The following is a 19,592-nucleotide window of genomic DNA, read 5'->3' on the forward strand; positions in this document are numbered from 1 at the left end:
GCGCTTTGAAGGCAAACCAAACCAATTGATCCATACAGACTCTAAACAGAGTGGAATAACTGTATCAAGAACAACAGTGAATCCTTCGCTTGAAAAGGAGCGCTCTGATCTGGCAACACAAGAACACGTCACTGGCCCAGATGGATGTGGCAAACGAATCGGTGCGAGCAAAGGCAGAGCAGGAGTATTAGGAGGCGAGGGATTGGCAGGCAGCAAATTTGCAAGAGGTGGATTCGGGGCAGGGGACTCGTCGCTCAGTGAAATCCTGGGTTTGATATGTGGAGTAAGTGGTAATGCATGGGTGGGTGATGCCGAAGATCCAAGCGCTAAGCCATTATCGCATTTAGGATGAGTACTCTTTCGACTTCCAGAAGAACGAGACAGAGTGGGACTGGATAGTCCTGAGGCAGGCACAGAAATAGGATTGAGAGAAATCCTGCTTCTACTTGTCAGCTGGTCTCGTTTAATGCATAAATCACATGGACTAGACTGAACCCCATCTTCAAGATCCAAATCGCTGCATGCACATGTCAAGTTTTTAATATCAGGAATTTTTCTCAACAGGCAAGATCTCTATATCAATCAAATCCAAAAATTAGTATTCAACTGTAAGCATATAATCACGCTAGTTTACTTACGTCAACGTGAGCATTCCAAACACTGACTAATAGATCGTATTTGGGGTTTCGTGGTGGCCAAACTGTACCAAAAAAATACTTGTTTGAATCTGTTTCCACTTCAATGGCATTCGGAACTACGCCAGCCCAGTTTCGCTTTTCAATATGAATGACGGAGAAAAAATCCAACACCACGATAGGCTGCACATTCAAAAAGTTGCCTGTGAGTAATTTTAAAAAAAATACAGACAATTAAAATTACCTTGGAAGTCCAGCCACGAAAGCACAGATGATGTTCGGAAATCCACAACTTGCCATCAACCAGCACGCCCATGTTCAACGCACACACGAATTCTAAACAATTGACAAGACATGAGTACGGGTAATTCAAGAAATAAAAATAAAACCCGTACAATACAGCAAACATACCAGAAATCAGCCTTTCATGTTGAGGAATATACAGTGCAAACAGTTTGTGAAACTCGTCGTTCTTTTCAGCAGAGGCAAAAGGCAACCCGGTACCAGGATGAATTTCACATTGCTCCCCGTTGATGACACCCGTTAAAATCTGTTTTACGCTGTCCAATACTTCAGGTGTGGGCAACGGAGGAGCGGGGGGCGGATTGGACGGCGGGGTAGAATCAAATAGGGTTTGTCCGAGTTGTTGATTCAAAGGAACCAAATGGGTATCTGACACAATACTCTGAGAATGGATGGAACTAGTATCGCTGGGTGAAAACAAGACAGAAGAGTTGGATGGGTGTTTCTGAAGGGAAACATTGGAAGCCAAGACAGTGTGAGGATCGGAAAAGTGGTTCATGGCACTATTGCTGCGGTGAGCATGTAGTGCATCGAGGTTATCTTGTCGATCTTTGGTGATATTCTCAGCCAATACATGTTTATTGCTGGTTGCTTGATCATCGGGAAATAACGCACTATCGGGCAGCTTGGAAAACTCGGGAGTCGAGGCACCTGTCAATGGTCGAATAGCAAAATCCACCACAGAACTCAAAAACGATTTTGTAAATATTCTTGGGCCAGTGCTTGAGGTGTTGCCCAAGAAAGGAGAACTGGCACTGCTCTTATGAGGAACACGTTGATCAATAGTGTAATACTTTTGAAAGTCATGAAACTCGTCCGCGGTTTTAGTGGAATTGCCAACGACCAGACTGTCTGGTATCAAGTTGACATTGACTGTAGAATCAGGCTCAAATGTATTCAAGCCAGCAAATGACCTTGACCTCGGTCTTGGACGTTTTGGTGGTCCCAAGTCTTGTATTGCTTGTAGAATAGGTTTTTGCTGGTCATGCTCGAGGTGATGCAACTCTTGTGTCATTTGTTGCTGCAGGTACAATTGATGACGATGATAATGGTTCAACTGCTCCTGTTTCAATTGATTCTTCTGTTGAAGTTCTCTTTGATTAGTGATCATACGACGCTGCTCCATCTTCATATTCATTTCCGATGGAGAAATAGGTGAAACCTACGAATATAGCAAGGATGGTTAGTTGGCAGATAAACTGGCGAGCAATGACACTCGAGTACAAGGAATAAAGCTTTTAAGTAAATGTTATATTTCTTGTACTCGAGACTAAGCAGTCATATGAACAGCACAGCAACTAGCATAAGCCGTGAGTTACCATTCAATTTGTATGTCGTTTGGTTGAGTTGAATAAAGTTCAAATTGACATTTCGGATTCTGGATTTCCGCCATATTTATGGAGCATAAATATAAGGGTAAAACAGTCTCATGACGATTCCCATCAAGTTGACTATTATCTTCTAAACCATCAACTGGTGTTCGTTTTTGTATAGCTGAATGTTCATCTCTACTTGTCTGTCCCACACCCTTGGCACTTGTTAAATCTCCAACCCTCCCTTCTTACAAACATTGAGTGATTGGCATAGAAACATTCTTGAAATCCTCTCGAGCAACATGAGATTCAAATACAAAGGGTGCTCTACAGTCGAATCCAGTATCTGGATTGCAATCGTGAGTCGGGCGATTGTACAATGCATGATTATGCCGGAATCACACATTTCTACTCGACCCTACAGTTTAAACCTGTATCATATGACGGACACTGTTTTAAAGAATCAATGTGTCGAACAATGTTTAATAGACCGCAAAAAGTGTTTAACCACGGATTACTCCAAAACAAATGTCAAAGTTGATAAAACATAGTATTCCACTTCATGTGAATGCGGCCGTGAGCGGTAATCCGCAAAATCGTGCTCTGTTCTTCAACAGGGACAGTTTGTCTATGTGCTGGAAGTCCGCTAAAATCCTACTCAATCATCAGATGGTCTAATCAATGGGTTCACCAAAGTCGTATGACCTAAACAACGGCTTAAAACTATCAAATGTGTATAATTTTCAAATAATATTCGTTGGTATGATCTGGATTAGATTTGACTAGTCCAAGCTTTTTATCAGGATCGCACGCTGATCTGACAGCCATGTGTATAAAACAAAATACATTCAAGAACTATTACAGAAATGTCTAGCAAACTCTTCAATCCAATCGAAAGATGATATAAATGAAAAAAGACTAGTAAATGATTATTCAAAAAAGAACGACTTGACCAAAAATAAACTTCTAAAACCAACCAAAAATATAACCAAGAACACACCAGTTCCTTGATCATCATAAACAGAATTCGAATATAAAGAGGATGCAAAAAGTCGAGGTAATCCGCCTGATCAGCTTAGGGATTACGCCGTAGGATTGGAAGTGACAGTATTTGAAACATTGGATACAGAGGCACTACCATTATTTCCTGAGATTCTGTTACCTGGTTCACATTTAGGCTCAAAAATGCCTTGCATATGAGGTAAAATAGCTTTTGAAACAGCTTCACGATGAAGGTATGCTGGAATACGAAATGTTCGTGCACCAATTGCAAGATAGAAACGAATGAGTTCAGGCATAGTCACGCGATAGTGCTGTAACCGCTGCCGAATAGCAGGCAATGCGTCATCAAGACGTTTTCGACGAAGCAGCCGACTAGTGAGAATAGCATCAGGACATTGCAACGCCAAAACAGTATGTGGGACTCCAATCTAGTAAATCAGACGTGTCAGTACTAAATTGACGTAATCAACCTCATCTAGATTGATACAAGTGATAAACATACCTTTTCCACATAGTCTTCAGCCTGCTCGAGCGTTCGAGGATATCCATCAAGCAAAACACCCTTGACATTCTTGTCTAGATTAATAAAAAACCCACAAAGCAGCTCCATAACAATCTCGTTTGGCACCAACACCCCGGCAGCCACGCAGTTTTCAATAACCTGTCGACGTGCCTCCGCAGCCTTTTTCGTCGCGCTATGTGTAGTGGGTGAATCCATCGGAGTCGGAGAAACAGGATATGAAGTAGGTGTGTCCACATTGGGTTTTGTGTTTGCAGTACTAAGTTTGGAAGGAGCAGGAACGGTGGCAATCTGAGAATCGAGTTTTGCAGCAGCAGTGGCAGCCTCGAGCGCTTCTCTGATTAGTTGTCCCGTGGATACATGAACAACATTGAAATTTTCAAGTAAATGAGTACATTGGACACCTTTACCCGATCCTGGACCACCCATAACAATCACAACCTTGAGATCCTTTCGAAGCTGCGCACCAGAGGGAAGTAGAGATGGTTTTTTAGGAGTAGGTTTAGAGCTATTAATGATGGGGGTGAGATGTCTAGGAAGTGGGGTAGGAATCGGCTGAATCTGTGCAAGTGGGATAATAAGCGACATGTTTGAATTTAAAAAAGTGGCACTCGAAACAGACCGAGTGGGTAGATTTGGTCTTGCTGCCGTAGCTCTATCTCTGACAAGAGAATCCTGTGCTGCAGTTCGAAGAGTAAAAGGATAGGCACGGTCACTCAACGAGTAATAGTCTACAGCTGGTAGTGGACAATCGTATTTTGGCTTATCACCAAGCCACCATGATCGATGTAACCAATTTGGTAATGAAAGATGGCGAGGATGAGAAGTAAGTAAAACGCCAGTAGGTTTGACGGCATAGTGGGGTGTACGAGGTATAAACCACGATGTCAGCCATCTAGTGAGGCTCGGACGGGTATGAGTGAATGCATAAGAATACGATAATCGTAGGTGTTGCGATTGTAGAGCACTAAATGAGGACTGTGAAAAAACAGCAGCCTTTGTGATAGGTGGCCACAAAGCTACTGCAGCTGGTCTTTGGAAAGTCAATGCAGAAGGCATACGTATGAATTGGCGGATGGTGCCGCAAGGCAAAAGGTTTCGGTCAGTTCAGTGGAGCTATAACAAGCTCGCCACAAGACAACTAAAGGGGAAAGAATGGATTTGCGGTTTACTGTGAACTTGCCAGAGGATGGGTCACGAATAGGGTGTCAGGATCTATATCAATGCATATCCAGCTCAACCCTTTTCTTTTAAGGGTCGCGTAATCTACAGCCATATTCACGCAAAACGGAACACTAAATCAGTCCAATTAGCTTCATGAAATGATAATTCACACCACATAGCGAGTATTATTCTAGCTCATTACTCGACTGGTCTTGCTCATTCTTGTATAACTGAATGAGTGTCTAATCAGCATTCACATCCATTTCAGTTAATCTCTATTGTTTAATCTCTAATCATTCAGTGATTGACATGGAAACAACAGCTATAATCCCTTGAGCTAGACAAAAACGTATGAGATACAAAAAAACAAGTGTGTACAATGTATGGTTATGCTAAATGAGGACAGTTTTAATTTAAAACTATAGTATACATCATACGATAAACGTTGTATTTACTCGAGAGTTAAAAATGTCAATTTCTACTAGGAAAGCATAATGAATCATTCAACCAGTTTATTTCAAAAAAAAGTCATTGCAAGATACAAAAGTGGTTCATTCTGCGTGAATACAACTTAGTGAACCACTTAAATAACATGAATCCCCATGACTTGAATTACTTTTGTCATGATTATCTGAATCTGTTGGTTTTGCCAGATTTAAAACATAATTGATATTCTGAATACTGGCACATCAAGACTTTTCAGAAACTCGATAGCAGAATTTAGATTAAAACAATGCAAAGGCAGCCAACCATTCTATATCAAAGTTACTTGTTACTCTTGAACCCAACGAGCCTTGGTATTTTAGCTTGATGGTCAGTTTAGCCGCGCATTAGATGCTATAAACTTGCTCAACATTGACACGCTCAATGCTTCCGCTTGTTCAAACATTATTCCAGATATAAAAGCACCTGACTTGAACATATGTTGAAAGCTGAATCTAGTTTATGGTTCTCTAATATTGCTATTACAGCTACTTGTACTTCAGGACGCCAGGTTTCTACGCTTCATTTTTGTAGACCAGATATACCCAAACACGTTTATTAGTACACCTTTCATCTGGATATATTGGTGCATCTACAAGAGCACCCATACAAAAGCAATAAAGGCTGAACACTCGGTACCAAGACTTTCACGGCAGATATTCACAAGTGGCCCACTTGAATTTGATACCAATTGCAACTACACACCACAGCATTCACAAAAGTACAGCAGGTTCCGCATACACCTTGCTAAAACAGCATCCCCTATAGGTATGTAAAGACCCCATTGGTTAAAACGAATGGCGGTGTTCAGCTAAATATATCGAATGTGTAAGGATATATGAGGGGAGAGTATTGTGACTCGAGTGGATTTCTCATCCAAACATTTACTGCCACCTGTCGAGTCCGATTTTGTAGTTAATCTGAACGCCAATGGCTGAGCAGAATTGGGGCTGGGCCCGTTTGGTTGAAATGTTATGGATGTGTAATGAAATAATTGGTATCAGCCAATTCGTTATTACAGCCATATTCATGTAAAATGAAACCTGTAGTCCTTGAAGACCGCCTCTTGCTTCAGAATAGACAATATTCGTTGCGCCTTCCTACTAAAAGTGGACTGCACTGCCTCTTCAATAGACCTTATTCTTGTTTCAAACAACGACCATCATATGATGCACAGTTGTAATTGAAATTAAAATTATTCCTTTCTCCACTTGGCATAGCCATATGCTGTACAATGACCCAATCTGAAACCAAATTCATCCATTGTAGTCCAGATATTGAGTTGTGCTGTTGTATGAGTACAGCTCCACTTCTAAAACATTGGATACATTCGCGCTCTAGTTCAAGAGAATAATCTTGGAAATGCCACTATAGATGCCAATCACCCAATGTTTTAGAATAGAGTTGATTCAACAAGGGTGGGATTGACAAACAGATGTTTGCTGATTTAAACATAAATGGGTACGGGGAAAAGGTCAGTGAACCAAACAGTTTACAAGGCATAATGATGACCAGTAAATTTGGTGGGAACTGGCACGAATTATTTCATGAGGCCGACAGTTATTGCATATCGGGCACCCTTGTTTTATTTTGCGTGAATACGGCTATAATACTCGCAAGTTTCCAGAGCTGATTAGCTGTGCTGCAAAACAAGGGTTTACCACCCTTTGTATTAAAAATTAACATTGGTTAGCGCTAGAATTAAAACGATCTCACTTTACTCACCACATTTTTTGAATTGATATTTCCAACAGCAGCGTTGGTGGCCAACAATCTAATAGTGACGCCGCATTTTTATTTCTGCTGCAACTACCTACTGGTTAATCTTTTCCTCTTGAGCCATCTTGGGAAACTAAAGTACTAGCCGATCATCCGCATTCGGATAATTTGATTAAAGACCACTCTACAGTAGTCTTGAAGTAATTGGCAAACGGTTGTTCAGGTGACCAACGTTTGCAATATTTAATCGCCAGTGGTTAAAGCCCAGGCTCTTTATCTCGTTCAATCTATAGTTTCAAATAGAGCAGGTATGCATGTGCATTGAATAGACCAAAACGATGCATAGATTTTATTCATCTAATAGATATTGCTTTGTAATATAGCTAGGGCTGTAACCAAAGCGCTTTCGTTGAGTAATAATTAAGCATTGCAAATAAGGATTGCTGGATACTCGACAATTCACAACATAATTCTTAGAATGTTGCCGTACCCTACAAAATCTAAAAAGGAACAAACCCTGATACAACACACTGCTCGAGCCACAATATCAATGGCAGAAGTTCAACCTCCCTTGTTGCCATTAGCTGCATTTGAACACGATGGTACGACTTGTATGTCAGAGTCATTGTTATCCACTCCAACGACCACCGCTTCGTCTTTTCCGTCCATGGATCCTGACATTCATGAGAATTGGTCAACCCCCTCATCTGATTCTCGGTCGTCGTTGCTCAACTCGTCGTTGGGTACTTCCCACTTACCCTGTGAATCTATGGATACCTCGCATTCTTCTCCTAGCTCACTTTCGAGTCCTATACTGAGTGATACGGCTTCCATTCGCAATTCCCGTTTACTTGCTCATGATAATCTTGCTTCAGCGAGCAGTCATCCTGACTTGATTCTCGGCTCGTTCAATTCACATATTCCTGCCAACAACGTTATCCATCCAAGTGGCTTTAATCATCCATTAACATCCACATCCGCCTCCTCTTCTTCCTCCTCGCTGTCTTCCCTGTTGGTCGGTGCCGATCCTCTCACCTCCCAGCTAGTTCCTCCTGCTGCCTCTGCTTTGGGTTCAATTCCTCTCAGTGCCATTCTTCAGCGGCTTCCTGGCGTTTGGTACATCATATTTCTAATCTTTGTTACCTTTGGTCCCGTCTACTCGCCTATCCTGTTTTCCTTTTTTTATCTTGTAATGCATGTCTTTTTTATCATCAATAATGTTCGCATGGCACTATCTGCTCGTACAATGTATCTTGCAGCCAAGTTGCATTCATCAACAGATTGGACCGAAAAATACTGTCAGACTACTGGTGCCGCCTCTGCTGCTGACCCGTCTAGAGAATTGCCTCTTGATGATATCATGCATGTGGTGATTGTTCCTAATTACAAGGAGGAAATGGAAACGCTTTGCGAAACCCTCGAAGTTTTGGCCAGTCATTCTCACGCATTGACTCAGTACAAGGTGATTTGATTTTCTACTTTGATTTTCATGTCAGCTTGATTTAACCATTTGCAATGTATAGATCTGTCTTGCTATGGAAGCCACTGAGGCAGGTTCCGATATTAAAGCACGGAAACTGTTGCGTCAGTTTCAGGACCAATTTTATGACCTTACTTTTACTATTCATCCTGCCGATATCCTTGGCGAGGTACGTGGCAAGTCCAGTAATGTTTCTTGGGCCGCACGTGAAATGGCTCATCGCTCCTCTCCTTCCACTCGAGCAAGAGAGATTGTAACAGTCATGGATGCTGATACCTGTTTTGCCCAAGACTACTTTTCTGCCATCGCATATCACTATGCTGTTTCTAAACCCGCTGATCGCAAAATCACCATGTTTGCTCCGTGTACTGTTTTTGATCGGTACGATCTACATTGCTGAAATAGTCTTGATTTATCTTGTACCATCCATTGAATAGTTACACATTCTTGTTGTAATGGAACTGTATATCGTGTTGACTAACAAGCCCATTTCCTTGATATTTACAGTAATGCAAGCAATGTTCCCGTTTTTGTTCGAACGGCCGATATGGTTTGGTCTGCAGGTGTAATGTCCAATCTGAGTCCCTCGTCTCCTATTAAAGTGCCTTGCTCAGCCTATTCTCTTTCTATGGATCTTGCCGTTGCTGTTGGATTTTGGGATACTGATCCTGGATCAATTGGCGAAGACATGCATATGTATCTCAAGTGTTTCTATGCTACCGAGGGTCGTGTTTTAGTTCATTCAATTGCTTCGCCTGCCTCTCAATGCAACATTCAAGGCAGTTCTTGGATTGACACCATGCAGCAAAGATATACCCAGTCTAAACGCCATATGTGGGGCTCACTTGATGTTGGTTACATTGTTCGTCGTGCTTTATTTGCTCTATTTGCTCCTGGATATGATGCACCTGCTGGTCAGCTGCAGGAAGTTCCCTTGATTCGCTCAGAGGAAACTCGCGGTAGCCAAGATGTTCAGATATCAATCACTAATATGATGCACTTGTTTCACCGTATCTTTGAAGCCAATATGATCATGGGACAAGTATTTATGCTTGTCTTTATCACATCCATCACCCTTCCTGTTGCAAATTCCCCTTCCCCATTCGCTGCTTCATTTTGGTCTCTCTTATCCGAACAAGAAGTTCATCCTTACGTTAGCCTGGCGGCAAGTCTTGGAGGATACATTCGCACCATCTGTGCAATCCCCTTTATCGTTATGATTTATAATTATGAAAAATACTTTTTTTGGGTTTCTACTGAGCGATGGATCTGGTCGCTTCGGGAGCAAGTGCGTCCAGGTAGTGGCCAACGCGTACAACCCCTTGGAAAACGCTCACAGCTTGTTTCTACTCGCAATGTATTTAGCCTACTTGACTGGCTTGCACTTCCAGCGTGTGGCATTCTTTTCCTCGCATCTCCACAAATTCATGCGCAAATCCTTCAGCTCTTCACTGACCGTCTAGACTATGCAGTTGCATCAAAACCAACTCTTGCTGGAAAATCTGGCGCTCATCCGTCTGTTTCTTCTGGTTTAGTTCCCTTGGATGCTGTTGAAGTTATTCCACTCGAGTCTGTCCAACATCAAAACTCGCCCTCTATGATGGCACAGTTGTCAAAAGATGCTGCAGTGTCTTATACTTCTAATCACAATTCTGGACAATCTACTCTTACTGCATCCCGTACCAATACTGCATCTTTAAAGCCTGCACCCCGAGGTGCTCGTCCGATGCAATCGCGAAACTCGATTGTATCTACTCAAGATTCAATCGACTGCATCAGTACTGTTTCATCGCGCGGTGACTCGGGGTTCTATGAGTTTGACGATTCTCATTTCCCTGCTGATGTACCACTTTCTCCATCACAATTCACTCCCGCCATGTGGAAACAGTATCGTCCTGCTCGATCTACTCTGTCTTCAGAGTGGAGCGACGGGGATGGAGATTTCAACACCTCACCCACGGGTAGCGCCAACTATACGTTGAACATTGAATGATGAACATTGGTGTGTTTTTCAAATAGTTTTTGATATATACTTTTGTTGCTTCTGCCCATTTATAATACCGCAGTAATATCCTTGCCTAATGTCTTTACATTTGCTGGACTACAGCCTAAACCGTTTTCAAGCAGATAATTTGCTTCTCCTCATCTAACCCTTATTGCCTCGCTGTTTATCTCATTCTTTTTTTTATAGCCCGGCGTTATTCCGCCCTTCAACTCGCTCTTTGTGTATTACACAAGTCTGTTCTTATGGATCCAAATCAAACCTTTATTTCATTTGTGATAATAAATCGTCCTTTTGGGCCAGTGCCTCGAATCATCTTTCCAAGTGCAGATGATCCGATGGCTACTATTTGCTAATCAATTTAATGTGTAATAGAATTTGTTTACAAGGTTTAGTTGCCACTTTGACTTGTCTGAGTAACATTTACAGCTGCATTCATGTGAATGAGCCACTATCCTGCAGTGATTGCTCTTGAGCAATTGTTAAATACTTGTTTTTCTATTAGATTGATTTGATCAACCCGACAACCATCATACACTATACACAAGATTAAACTAGTGTTGAACTGAGATTTATGGATTTTAAATGTCGATATTTTCAGTACAATTCATGCGTTGCAATCCAGTTTAAGAAACCAATCAAAATGTAACCATCATGCCAATCATCAGAAAGTCGGCCAATGAAAGAATTAGTATTTTCCAGTGAATTTAGTGTTAATTATTTCATGAAATTGACATTCTTGTTTTAGTATTCGATTGTGAATTCAACTGCAGTTTAAATATAATTCAAGTTTCTACAAGCCAGCAATGAACACTACTTGGATCGACTTATTGGCTCAACATCCAGCCATTGATTCTACTGCAAATGATACTAAATTAGAGCCTTCAACTCCTCTTACAAAGACTCAAAAACCACTCAATTGGGGTTTGGCTGATATATCGGCCATCTCGATGAATTCGGATTCTAATGCTACATTCGACACTTCTATATCTTATCTGCCTACTCCATCCAAACTCACAGCTACTACCAGCAATGATTTTAAAGAAATCCCTTGTTTTTTGGATGATATTGATGGTGTTACTTCTCATGCACTGTTGGCTCAATCAGATGGAAACTTGTTCATGTGCTTAAATAAGAAATCTGGTACTCTTGTTAGACATATTGGGTTACGAGAGTGGAAGCGAATCTGTACTAAAGCTACTACTGACGGTACAAATGAAGATATTCATGCAGTCTACAATCATGCATCATGGAAGGTATTCTATCGTTTGGTCTAGATCCAACCCTCCTAGTTTTTCTAGTCTATTTCTACTATTATTAACCAATGTATTGATTCAACTTTACATCGACACTTGTATTGCTAGGATCTTGTTATGCCTGGTTTGGATTTTAGGGTTACACAAATCCAGCTTAACCCAACTGGTCGTATCTTGGCATTGTGTGGTAAAAGATCGGTTCTTATTGCCGTGCTGCCCATCACACTAAAGTCTAGTGTTCAATCACTCGAATGCAAAACTCACAAAATATCCAACATCATCTCCACCAGCGATCATGTTCATTTTATTTCAAAATGCCATTGGCATCCTTTGAGTGACACGGGTGCTCATCTGGCTGTTTTGACTTCTGACGCTGTGTTGAGGATATATAATGTTGCATCAAGCTCAAAAACTCCTGAAAGTAGTATTGTTGTCAATGGAGATGATCAAGAAATCAATGCTATTCAGTCTTCACAAGCCTGGACAAACCGACATCGATTCGGATCAAAAATGGACGATGGAGAAGCTGTTTCGTTTTGTTTTGGCGTCGATCAGTCTATGCTGGATCATGAATATGATGAAAATGACAAAATGACTCGGAGTAAAAGTGCTGCTTCTTGGTCGCCGTTTACTGTATATGTATTGATGCGAAGCGGTGATATTTTCTCAGTATGCCCTGTTGCACCTTGTCGCATGCATCTATCTGCCAACTTTTTAAACTCTCTCAAAGTCGAAACGGAGTTGGATTGGAGTATATCAAATACAAGTGATACGTTGGAACAATCGAGTTTCTATTGGCGATTGAAATGGATTCAAAATATTTTGGACCAGATGCCTATGCCGGATGATGACATGACTGCACATTTATCCAACATAAACTCTGACGAAAGTGATTTGTACAAGAATGCTGGAAAGACGAATACCTATTTTTCTTGTGACTTGCCCACTAGCATGAAACGATTGCAAGTCAAATCTTGCGGACCATATCTTGTCCAGCCGTGTGATCCTGCACACTCTTATGACAATGCATGTGATATTGTGTGCATGCCTTCATCTGTTGGCGTCGTGTTTGTTGTATCGAGTGCGTGTGGTGTTGTTCAGATCTTGCTAGAAGTTGACCCTGTTACTCCATCTTGGAAACTTGACAATGTAGGTGTATAGACAACTATTTCAGTTTACTTTGGGTTTATACATCTTTAACCTTATTTTGTGTTATATAAAAATTAGGATACAGCCATCAACACTTTAGAATCTGAATCCCCTGTTTTGGCACTACTCGAGACGATTGATTTAAAATATCCCAAAGAACTTACAGGATTGGATAGTGTATCTAAAAGCAAACACGCGGTTTCGACTGGTGATATTACTCTTTTGGCTGATCCCAAATATTTTGATATGTTTTATGCATACCATACAATGGGCGTGCACTGTATTACTCTGCCAAATTTGGATTCATTGAAAAAGGGCGAAAGTATTGCAGTTGATGCGTGCAGTGTGCGGCATCTTGTTTTGCTGCAAAACAGTATTGCAACAAACACTAAGCAGGAGACCTCTAATCCGTATGTTGTTTTGAAAAATATAACATATGTTTTGGTTGAATGCTGATTGAATGTATTGTTGTCTAGTGTCAAGGCTGTGGTTGGGCTTACGATTCTTACTGAAAACGTGCTGGGATACAGCTATTTACTCATGACATCAAGTAATGAGATATACGGAGATGCGCTAGCATTGCGAGTTGTTTCCAACTTTCCATCTTTTCAAACAGACCTGTCAGCCACAGCAACTATCAAGGACATGAAATCACCATACAAGAGTGCCTTGGTGGATCATCCATACCAGATGCCAAAATTTATTCAAAGCGGGTTTCCGCGACGTCCAAAACTTGTTGGACATGATGGAGATAAAAAAACGTACCCCGTGTTTATTAATCCCGATAGTATAGCCAATATAGCCAAACAAGCAAGTATTGTAAGTGAAGACTTGCAAATACTATACAATGCCAAAGGTGACTTGATTGAACAGTAAGTGCACACGATTGAGATTGTTTCCAAACACAATAGCAATTAAAAGTATGCTAATTAAATTCTAAAAGTCTTGATCGACAAGTGCATGAGTATGCTCAGCAAATGACTATACTCGATGAATGCACCAACAGAATAGATTCGCTTACAACCAAGCAGAGTTGCACTCATGATCGGATGAAGGCGGTTCGTGAACGGTATGCAAAAACCCTGACCAAAGTGGATCTAATATTACAGATTTTGGTTGATCAGACACAGCCTGAGCTCAGTATAGCAGAGATCAAATGGATGCATGAACTACAAGGATGTCGGAGAGGGCTAAGTAGAGATGTAGCACCAAGTATAACCGAGGTAAATTCAATAGACTTGACTCATTCGAGTGATGAAACTGTATTATTTTATTAACTTGAAACTATTATGACGTGTGTAGGTTGGTGAACGGGCCAAGGAAGTGATTAAAAAACAACAAGCGGATGATGTGCAGGAATCAATACAAAGGGCGGAGCGACAACAAATGAGTGAAGTGTTGGGTAGCAGTCAGATTCTAAGGATCCGAAATGCACTTCATCAGGAATACAAGGTGATTTCATCGACAGCGATGAAGATGGCCCGCCTTGAAGCTGAAATGTCGGGTATGAATTAAGCTTCTTTATGAAACTGGCAATGCAAACATACACGTGACCTCGTAATTATACCTGAGGGCAGTTTGATATTCCAGCCAATCAAACGGCTCGAGTCTCGTGGCTTCAAGTCCAAATTTGACGCATAAATTCGAATTTCAAAAATCTTTTTTTTATCAAATTTTCTTTCTGCCTTATATTCATTAAACATCAAATCATGGGCAAGGAAGTCTCAATGAAAAAATCTTCAAAGTTGACCAAGAAAGTTAGTGAAAAGGTTGCTGCTGTAAAAAGTGATCCTAAACCTGTCAAAGCCTCTACTAAAGTTGCAAAGGTTTCAAAGGCTGCTGCCAAGGTATGTTTTTCTTTGATGGTTCAAGTGTACTTGAGCCAAATGAATCATTATCAATTCTGTTGATCTATTCTACTGCTATTCTTTTCTTTGACTGGCTTTGTATCAGTTGCTGAACTTGTCAGCACTCTTGTATTTGAAACTATTGTATTGACTGTTACCTTGCCAACTGGATATCTAATTCTGCTTTTTTACTTTCGTGATTATTTTTTTTTCTTAAATTTCATGCTGTTTCTGTATTTGTAATAGGGTGAGTCTAAAACGCATGATTGTTTTGTTTCACCCGAGTGTATTTGCCTCGGATTCCTAATTTATATTTTTTTTTTCATTATTGTTGATATGAATCAGTCGAGAAAAAGGTTGAATCCTCCGACTCTGACTCTTCTGATGAGGAAGAGGTAAAGGCTGTCAAGAAGGACGACTCTTCCGACTCTGACTCTTCTGATGAAGAAGAGGCTGCCGTCGAAAAGTCTGAATCTTCTGACGAAGAAGTAGAGGAAGCCAAGGCTGAAGATTCTAGCTCGTCCTCCGACGAAGAGGAGGAAACCTCTGCCGTGGCCGAAGCCAAGGTCGACGATTCCGACTCTTCTTCTGATGAAGAAGAGGAAGAAAAGGCTGCAGAGGAATCTGCAGAAGGATCTGATTCATCTTCTGATTCTGAAGAAGAAACAGAGGCACCCAAGAGCAAGAAACGTTCTGCTGACGAAGCTGCCGAGGAGCCTACTAAAAAACCAAAAACAGAAGAGCCCGTCAACTCTACTGTGTTTGTTGGAAACCTCTCATGGAATGTCGATGAGGAGATGCTTGCAGCCACATTTGCTGACTGCGGTACTGTAGAATCTGCCCGTATTATTACTGATAAGGAAACTGGCAGAGCAAAGGGGTATGTTTTGGATCATGCATATGTAGTGAACACCTCCAACATAACATGCTTTTAATCTAACTTGTTGACTAACAATTTTACATCAGATTTGGATATGTCACATTTGAAAGTGCTGATGCACTCACAGCCGCTATGGCTTTGACTGGTACAGAACTTGACGGTCGTGAGATCCGTGTCGATGTTTCTACTCCCAAGCCTCCCCGTGATGGCAACCGTCAAGGTCGCAAAGAAGCTCCCCAGTCTGCTCCCACCACTACTCTTTTCCTTGGAAACTTGAGTTTCAATGTCACAGAAGATGAGATCCGTGAGTCCTTTTCACAATATGGTCAGCTGGTTTCAGTTCGTTTCCCTACCGATCGTGATACTGGTGCATTCAAGGGCTTTGGATATGTCGAATACGGTGATGTCGAGACTGCTCAAAAAGCTGTCGAGGGCTTGAATGGTGTTGAGATTGCCGGACGTAGCCTTCGTCTTGACTACGCTGGTGGTCGTGATAATGCTGGCGGCGGTGGTGGTGGTCGTGGAGGCCGTGGTGGTGCTCGTGGAGGCCGTGGCGGCGGTGGTTTCGGAGGTGGTCGTGGTGGTGGTAGTCGTGGAGGCCGTGGCGGCGGTGGTTTCGGTGGTGGCCGTGGAGGTGGTCGTGGTGGTAGTCGCGGTGGACGCGGTGGTTTTGCCAAACCTGCTGGCACTAGAACCGTCTTTGAATGAGATCATGTAATGGCATAAGTTTTACAAGAGAATTAAAGTTAAAACTGATTCAATTTATTCATTGGTATTTGCAGATCCAAATTTGAACTTGAACCCTTGAATACAAAAATATTATCCTTTCAACTCGGCCAAGATTGTCCCAACAACCTTGTTAAATCTCGGTAAAAGCATCAGCTGAGCTAAATCTCCTTCAAAAGGAGAAAAAAACTCGCGATTATCCGGATGCCGAGCAATATTTCGCAATACTAGTACAGCACTCAACGGAATACCTCTCAACTCATCATTTGCCTCGGGAAATATATGATGCAAATGAGACATCACATTCACCAAATGAGTGCTAGTCGATGCGGTCGTGTTTAATCTAGGACGAATTCCCTTGATGACACCGTTTATAATGGTTACACCTGGTGCTGATGCGTGATCTCTGCTTGTTGATCCTACAAATATGTTTTGGATCAGTTTGATCAGTTCAGGAAGTTGAAGCGCTTTGAGGTTCGTCATTTTACAGTATGCTTCGTATTCGTTCATCAATCCTACTTGATGAATGGCATACGTAGCATCTGCTTCAAGAATCCCCTGTAACCTATAACCCATGCAAAGTACAGAGTGAATTTAGTGATAATGAATTATTGGATGTAGACAGAGCTCAACTTACCAAATGGCAGCTTGAAAATGGTCAATGGCACGTGGATCTAAATAAGCTGGTGGACGTTGAAGAGCCGGAGTAAATGGTACAGCCATGGCAGGTGTGGTAGGACGACTCGCCAAAGCCGCTCCAGGTGCTGCAACAGAACTTGTATTTGCTGCAATGGGAGGAGCAGAACTACCATGAACATGAGTAGACACTTTTCCTACTCCTTTCCATTCCAAAAACTTTAAAAATAGCCTCAACACATTAAACCTCACACACTGCATAATTCTCACTCCGATTTCACTTCCTAGTCCGGAAAACAGGTACAGGAACTCCATCACCCCGCTTATAATCTCTTCATCTGGTATCAACAACAGCTGTATCAGTCGTTGAATGATGCTTGTTTCTATGCCCATGATCGACTTTTCGTTCGCTTCAGTCATAGTAAGGCGAATCATGCATCGGAGTGATCCAACAACCCTTCCCCTGTCATTTTCAAACAGCATTTGTTTGAGACAAGTTAGGTAAAAATCATTTTGGCCTCGAAGGATGATAAAAGACGCAAGATTCTCGTAAATTTCCAAAGCATATTGTTTGATCTCGACGTAAATTGTATCTGCTGGCAATGCAATGGCCTTTGCGAAAAGAGTCAGCATTCTATGATCCTTACTGAATGCAAGAGCATTTTCAGGCATAAAGGACAGATTACGGATAATGTGTAGAGTTTGATGAACTCGTTCCTGTAGAGTTTGACAGGCTTGAGATGCAAACATGGATATGCCAGATAACGAGGTGATGTGAAAATCTTCCGACTCAAATGGCTGGGCTTCTAGATGAGGCACCACCATGCCAAGCTCGGCATCGGTTGTGTCAATAGGAGACGATACGGATCCTGGCATGCCACATTTTAGTGTGGTTTCAAAGTTGAAAGGAGATGTGTTCAAGATAAGCTGATCAAAAAAAGGCTGCATGTGTTCAACCAGAATTTCAGGTAAATTGGGAATAAATCCAATATAAAAACTGTGTTCAAATGAAATCTTGACAAGTTTGTTGTATGCCCAATCCACCTCGTTAGGAAGTTCAGACTTTAGTGCTAACGCTAGCCGATTTTGCCATCCACCGCATAAATGTTTTTCTATATCAAGAATAGTTTTAAAATTAAATTTAGATACCGTAGTCGCACATGGTAATCAACAAGAATGACACCTAGCAATCAGATCAATGATATCACTTGCCATCCTTTTCATCCTCTTCAAAGTTCATTTGAAAGAGCTGAGTATTTGAGGCTTTCTGGCGAGACAGATTTAACTGAGGTTGTGATGAAACCGGCATTTCGAATCTGGCACGCTTGGCCATACGATCGTTTACACCTGTTATTGAATATAAAATATAGCAGGTTAACATTGATCCGAATTTGATAGATTAAAAGTGAAACCATGAAACTAGCATACCCGGGAAACCATGTACATCGATGCGAGGAGGTACAGCGGCAACAGTAGGAACCAAAGGAATAGCACTTGGAGCACGCACGACCACACCAGGAGGTAGACCATCAGGACCAGTAATTGAACTACGATGAGTTTGAAAATGAATCAACTCGTAGCAATAGAGATATTTTTGATAAATCTGTTTAAAGACAAACGCACTGTTGGTACAAGTAGTTGGCAAGTCAAAAGGGATTCCTATTTTTTTCCATCCTCGCTCATGAGTGACCTAAAACAGAGGACAATTAAAGAGTAAGACGTCGCGGACAGCAGTAAAGAGCCAGAACAGTTAGATCCAAGTGAATGTGCATGACAGTATAGTCTGATTTCAACAAGACAAGTGTACCTGCTCATAACCACCGGCTTCAATGACCATGGTGTAAATCTTGAGTAGATCGAGGTTCTTTCCGCCTAGCACAGGTTCTCTCTGCAACACAGTTCTATCAACAAGATGTAATGTTAATCAAGTGTTTCCAGAATGCATTCATACAGCTTGGGTTGATGATTGGCACTTCCTACCCTTGAGAAAGATGCAATTCCTCCAAAGCCTGCATGAACTGAATATACTCTGGAGTACGGTCGATGGAGTCGTCTTGACCATCGGAAGCCTTTTGAGGACGCGGAGTGACAGCATTGGCAAGAGCAGCAGTCCGGGCAGTCATTGTCTGCTGAATAGATATCGAATGTTTTGAATATAAATGAAATAGTCGAAGTGGTATGCAAGAATAACAGTTTCCAATTGAACTCAAGTCAACTGTTAATATTTTTCTGTTTTTTATTTCTAGCAGCTCATCAGCCAATCTACTCGTTTATTCTGAAGAATCTCGAATGTCCAACGAGATTCCATCGAGTCCAAACTTGTAATACACGACACTCGAATCGGCTGCAACAATAGCTAGCACTAGACTGCATTCAAGGAATTTAATGCAATTCAACTAAAATACAATCTTGAATTCAACATAGAAACTCACCTGGGCAAGTCTGATAGTCCTTCTGTCTGTGCTATAAGATTTCCT

General features: G+C 41.5%; 6 protein-coding genes across 6 annotated transcripts; 3 read left to right on the forward strand and 3 right to left on the reverse strand.

Annotated features, from left to right (window-relative positions):
* Positions 1 to 3,120: 3,120 nt before the first annotated feature.
* Positions 3,121 to 4,907, reverse strand: BATDEDRAFT_35184 (uncharacterized protein). The gene is made up of 2 exons (XM_006679470.1): positions 3,756 to 4,907; positions 3,121 to 3,681 (listed from the first exon to the last, which is right to left on the reverse strand). Exons 1-2 carry the CDS (start codon positions 4,830 to 4,832, stop codon positions 3,334 to 3,336), a joined length of 1,425 nt encoding a protein of 474 aa, XP_006679533.1. The 5' UTR covers positions 4,833 to 4,907; the 3' UTR covers positions 3,121 to 3,333.
* A 2,710-nt stretch (positions 4,908 to 7,617) lies between these two features.
* On the forward strand, positions 7,618 to 10,612 carry BATDEDRAFT_25304 (uncharacterized protein; the record flags this gene model as incomplete). The annotated part of the gene is made up of 3 exons (XM_006679356.1): positions 7,618 to 8,601; positions 8,663 to 9,000; positions 9,127 to 10,612. The coding sequence occupies 3 exons, from the start codon at positions 7,618 to 7,620 to the stop codon at positions 10,610 to 10,612; spliced, it is 2,808 nt and encodes a 935-aa protein (XP_006679419.1).
* A 798-nt stretch (positions 10,613 to 11,410) lies between these two features.
* On the forward strand, positions 11,411 to 14,541 carry BATDEDRAFT_89031 (uncharacterized protein; the record flags this gene model as incomplete). Its single annotated transcript, XM_006679562.1, has 6 exons — positions 11,411 to 11,877; positions 11,986 to 13,026; positions 13,105 to 13,436; positions 13,503 to 13,898; positions 13,970 to 14,249; positions 14,329 to 14,541. The coding sequence occupies exons 1-6, from the start codon at positions 11,428 to 11,430 to the stop codon at positions 14,539 to 14,541; spliced, it is 2,712 nt and encodes a 903-aa protein (XP_006679625.1). The 5' UTR covers positions 11,411 to 11,427.
* Positions 14,542 to 14,716: 175 nt separating this feature from the next.
* Positions 14,717 to 16,517, forward strand: BATDEDRAFT_19718 (uncharacterized protein). Its single transcript, XM_006679329.1, has 3 exons — positions 14,717 to 14,873; positions 15,218 to 15,753; positions 15,840 to 16,517. Exons 1-3 carry the CDS (start codon positions 14,736 to 14,738, stop codon positions 16,459 to 16,461), a joined length of 1,296 nt encoding a protein of 431 aa, XP_006679392.1. The 5' UTR covers positions 14,717 to 14,735; the 3' UTR covers positions 16,462 to 16,517.
* Positions 16,518 to 16,572: 55 nt separating this feature from the next.
* On the reverse strand, positions 16,573 to 17,991 carry BATDEDRAFT_89330 (uncharacterized protein; the record flags this gene model as incomplete). The annotated part of the gene is made up of 2 exons (XM_006679640.1): positions 16,573 to 17,044; positions 17,117 to 17,991. 2 exons carry the CDS (start codon positions 17,989 to 17,991, stop codon positions 16,573 to 16,575), a joined length of 1,347 nt encoding a protein of 448 aa, XP_006679703.1.
* Positions 17,992 to 18,319: 328 nt separating this feature from the next.
* BATDEDRAFT_89329 (uncharacterized protein) lies at positions 18,320 to 19,238 on the reverse strand (the record flags this gene model as incomplete). Its single annotated transcript, XM_006679641.1, has 4 exons — positions 18,320 to 18,462; positions 18,544 to 18,805; positions 18,923 to 19,016; positions 19,096 to 19,238. The coding sequence occupies 4 exons, from the start codon at positions 19,236 to 19,238 to the stop codon at positions 18,320 to 18,322; spliced, it is 642 nt and encodes a 213-aa protein (XP_006679704.1).
* Between the last annotated feature and the right edge of the window lie 354 nt (positions 19,239 to 19,592).

This window comes from Batrachochytrium dendrobatidis (genome assembly GCF_000203795.2).
Source record: "Batrachochytrium dendrobatidis JAM81 unplaced genomic scaffold BATDEscaffold_7, whole genome shotgun sequence".
NCBI classification, from domain to species: domain Eukaryota; kingdom Fungi; phylum Chytridiomycota; class Chytridiomycetes; order Rhizophydiales; genus Batrachochytrium; species Batrachochytrium dendrobatidis.

Bases quoted from the DNA above. Each gene is read 5' to 3' on its own strand.
- BATDEDRAFT_35184 (XM_006679470.1), bottom strand. From the start codon at position 4,832: ATGCCTTCTGCATTGACTTTCCAAAGACCAGCTGCAGTAGCTTTGTGG. The intron at 3,682-3,755 runs GTATGTTTATCA...CTGATTTACTAG, and splicing joins CTGAAGACTATGTGGAAAAG to ATTGGAGTCCCACATACTGT.
- BATDEDRAFT_19718 (XM_006679329.1), top strand. From the start codon at position 14,736: ATGGGCAAGGAAGTCTCAATGAAAAAATCTTCAAAGTTGACCAAGAAA. The intron at 14,874-15,217 runs GTATGTTTTTCT...TGATATGAATCA, and splicing joins TTTCAAAGGCTGCTGCCAAG to GTCGAGAAAAAGGTTGAATC. The intron at 15,754-15,839 runs GTATGTTTTGGA...ATTTTACATCAG, and splicing joins GAAACTGGCAGAGCAAAGGG to ATTTGGATATGTCACATTTG.